Source organism: Cicer arietinum, chromosome 4 (genome assembly GCF_000331145.2).
Source record: "Cicer arietinum cultivar CDC Frontier isolate Library 1 chromosome 4, Cicar.CDCFrontier_v2.0, whole genome shotgun sequence".
Taxonomy (NCBI): Eukaryota; Viridiplantae; Streptophyta; class Magnoliopsida; order Fabales; family Fabaceae; genus Cicer; species Cicer arietinum.
Window position 1 is genome coordinate 61867629 of NC_021163.2, and position 3611 is coordinate 61871239.

The following is a 3611-nucleotide window of genomic DNA, read 5'->3' on the forward strand; positions in this document are numbered from 1 at the left end:
CGACCCCTTTTCTAGTCTAGGTTGGATTGTAAAAAGACAACCTAAAAACAACATAGTCTTTTTGGTCCTACAAATTTAGTCTATATTAAAAATAAATGAATACTCATCCAATCCCCCAATTTTTTTTGTCTTTTTATCAGATTTGAGTAGTGTATTTGTAGGTGTGAAAGCAAAATCAAGAGGACGGATGAACATTCCCTTAAAAATGATATTAGATTCGAATTGAACCTTTAGGATTTAGGCTGATCCATATTTATAAAAAAAAAAACTTTTTTTCTTTCAAAAATGAATTACAATCAGAAGACGAAGTTCACTAAACTTTTCCCAATTGCACCCAAAAAATTTATTCTCCCATCTCCAATACTCCCAAGATTAGCCAATCTAAATATATATTTTATCAGAAAAACACACTTTGATCAACGCAATTATATATTTTGAAAGTTTGAGAAACTACTTTGCACTAATGAGCCCAAGATACATAGCAAGGGTTGTGAAGCCCAATAAGGATTTCACTACAAAAGCAGCCCAAAAAAGTGAACGCAAATTTCGAAACCATTTTAATTATTTTCCCATCCAAATTTCTGAAAGCGCTTGAAAATTCAATTCCACAAGTTGCATACGTAGGAAATTGGAAATGTACTTATATTTTTCAAATGCATACTTATTACGGGTAGAAAAGTGATCCGCACCTAACACTGCAAAATCTTGCAATCTAAGTTTCACACAAATTGGATAGGATCTTTTTCAAAGTTAAATTAATTAACCAAAAGAATGATTCCTTAGCCTTCGATCATCACTTAACCTTTTATTCCAATTCAAGCATTACTAATCTGCAAGCCAAAGCAAAAACCACAGATACAAAACCAAAAACAAAAACAGAAAAAGGAAAAAAAATTATACAAGAAAAAACGGTGATCCCAAAGTTTTGAATTAAATTATGAAATATGAGTGGAAAGAAAATTTGCCGGTTGGTCCCTCAATTTTCCTTAGCCTTCACTCGCAAATTTCGTAAGCGAGTGTGTATATATATTTGATGAAGAGGTTCTTCACAAAGTGTGTCTCAAAGTTTCACTCCCACTCGAAGCACAAGAAATCTCACTCTCAGGTACTTTACTTATTTACCCTCCTTAGTTATTTTTTTCCGTTAAATGTAGCCGATGCAGTTTCAATCGCAATGACATTGCGGTGTTAAAGATATAAAAAATCTTGATATTATGTAGGACTGACACTTCATATTAAAGACGTGTCTAACTATGAAGCGCGCACATATAGAATTTGGCGTGTCGCAGTGTACGACACTCGAATGACACCACATACATGTGTATTCAAAAAAAAATTATTTACTTTGACACACGCATCTACGAGATTTAAAATGTTTCAAAGCAATGATGATCATGAATGGGTTAAAAACATTAAATTTGATTGCATCATGTTTAGATTTTCAGTAGTAAATAGATGAATGAACATGAAAAAGAAAAACTAGCAAATTTCGTGGTACATATGTATATTTTGACTCTTAATATAGATATTTTATTTATAGTGTTCATATTTTATTTAATTATAATAAATAAATAACTATATGTGTATTGGTGTGGTATGTTTTTTACATTAGCAATGTAGAGGTGTTCGTGTCTGTTTTGTGTCAAGTGTCAGGTATCCAACCTTGATACGACATTAACACATTGGATATATTTGATATAAGTTATTATTATCGATGTTTACGTGTGTCTGTCTATATCACGTACGGTCAATGTGTGTGTCCGTGCTTATGTCAATTTTAGACCTTTCTTTTAACTTTTTATTAAAACCTTGGCCTCATATTCCATGGAATAAGAGATCATGCTTTTTAGATATATGTTTCAAGTTTCACTGCATATTTTTGTTTTTGCTGCAAAGTCTACCTATGATTGCAGCTATTTTGTTTGTTGAAATTCTTGTAAGATTGAATGGTATCTATATATTAAGATGTTTGCGAATTAGTCGGAATCAATGCCAACTGATTAAGATGGTAGAAGTAACATAAAGTAAATGAGGCATTGTTCATATGGTAAAAAATATATAGCAAGAAGGTAAAATTTGATATTGGATCCCATATTGAAATGGGATAAAGCCCGAAAATAGTTTATAAATAGTGACATTCGTCACCTTATAATCGGTTTTGTAAAGAAGAGTAAGGCTTAATATAAAATTTAATATTGTATCAAAGTTTATTCATTCAGTCCACACACCGAATTACCCACGCACCACGCCTAATAGTTAGGTCCAATATAAAAAACCTAGTATCTTGTGTGCACTTAATGGTAGGAGCGTTGAATTTCTAGCCTCTATTTGTTGTGCTATTTATGGAAGTTTTAAATGGGAGAGTTCTTCCAAATGTGTTAAACACACGCAAAATAACACATCACTAGCTGTGTCATTTCAGGCACATAGTTTCTTCTTGGTATTTAGCATCATTGTTTTGTTTGACAGATAATGGCAGGAAATATGTCTGGTCCAAGTGGGAGCAAGGCTGCTAATATTTTGCTGAATCATGACTTCTCTGGTGGGCTGAATTCTTGGCGTCTCAACTGCTGCAATGGCTATGTAATTTCAGCCGAAGCAGGCGATCAAGGTGGAATTTTGATGGAGTCGGAACGTAATTATGCTGTTATCACTGACCGAAAGGAATGCTGGCAAGGTCTTGAACAAGATATCACAGACAGAGTTTCCATTGGTTCCACTTACATGGTGTCCGCTTTTGTTGGAGTATCTGGCCTTTCTCAGGGATCTGCTGATGTTCTAGCTACACTGAAACTAGAATATCATGATTCAGCTACACATTATGTGTTCATTGGAAGGTATAAAAAAAATTGTAATTTCATTACATCTTGTTTCAAAGAAATTGAGGAAAACTCCCTTACGTGTTTACAATTATTTTCTGCAGAACTTCTGTTAAAAAAGGTAGCTGGGAAAAGTTGGAAGGAACATTTTCACTGGCTACTAAGCCGGACCGGGTTATATTTTATTTCGAAGGACCGGCTCCTGGAGTTGATTTGCTTATAAGATCAGTAGAGATCAACTGTTCCAGTCCAAATAACAATGTATATCTACTATCATGCATGACATTATGCATTTCAATACTGTTATTTCTTTATGCAATATTGACAAAATCTTTGTATGTAGCAACGTCATTAAACATAAGACGTGTCAGTGTCTTGTTTGGGGTCCGTGTCTGTGTTAGTGCTTAATAGAAATCTTCTACTGTTGGCTGAACACCAAGCTCATACCTGTGCATTGGTTATTACTTCTTTAATTTGTAAATTGAACTTGCAATGAGCCTACGACGGTTTCACTCAAATTGTTAAAGTTAAATCTTTATGTTTTAACACATACTAACTTGTGTACCTTTTCCTCTTATTTTTAAAGGCCACAAACACAGAAGGATGTGTTTCTACTGGAGACGAAAACATCATAATAAATCCTCAGTTTGAGGATGGCCTGAATAATTGGTCAGGAAGAGGCTGCAAGATTGTGTTGCATGATTCCATGGCTGATGGTAAAATTGTTCCGAAGTCTGGGAAATTCTTTGCGTGTTCAACAGAACGAACACAAAATTGGAATGGAATTCAGCA

The 3611-nt window shown here is 34.0% G+C and overlaps 1 protein-coding gene across 1 annotated transcript in view; it reads left to right on the forward strand.

The window, feature by feature from the left end:
* The first annotated feature begins 635 nt into the window (after positions 1 to 635).
* The window catches only part of LOC101490606 (endo-1,4-beta-xylanase 1-like), a 5985-nt gene continuing 3009 nt past the window's right edge, over positions 636 to 3611 (forward strand). Inside the window, exons 1-4 of the mRNA XM_073367876.1 lie at positions 636 to 1105; positions 2470 to 2837; positions 2924 to 3080; positions 3406 to 3609. Coding sequence (XP_073223977.1) covers positions 1034 to 1105; positions 2470 to 2837; positions 2924 to 3080; positions 3406 to 3609 — 801 coding nt within the window. The 5' untranslated portion in view covers positions 636 to 1033. The remainder of the gene's footprint in view (positions 1106 to 2469; positions 2838 to 2923; positions 3081 to 3405; positions 3610 to 3611) is intronic.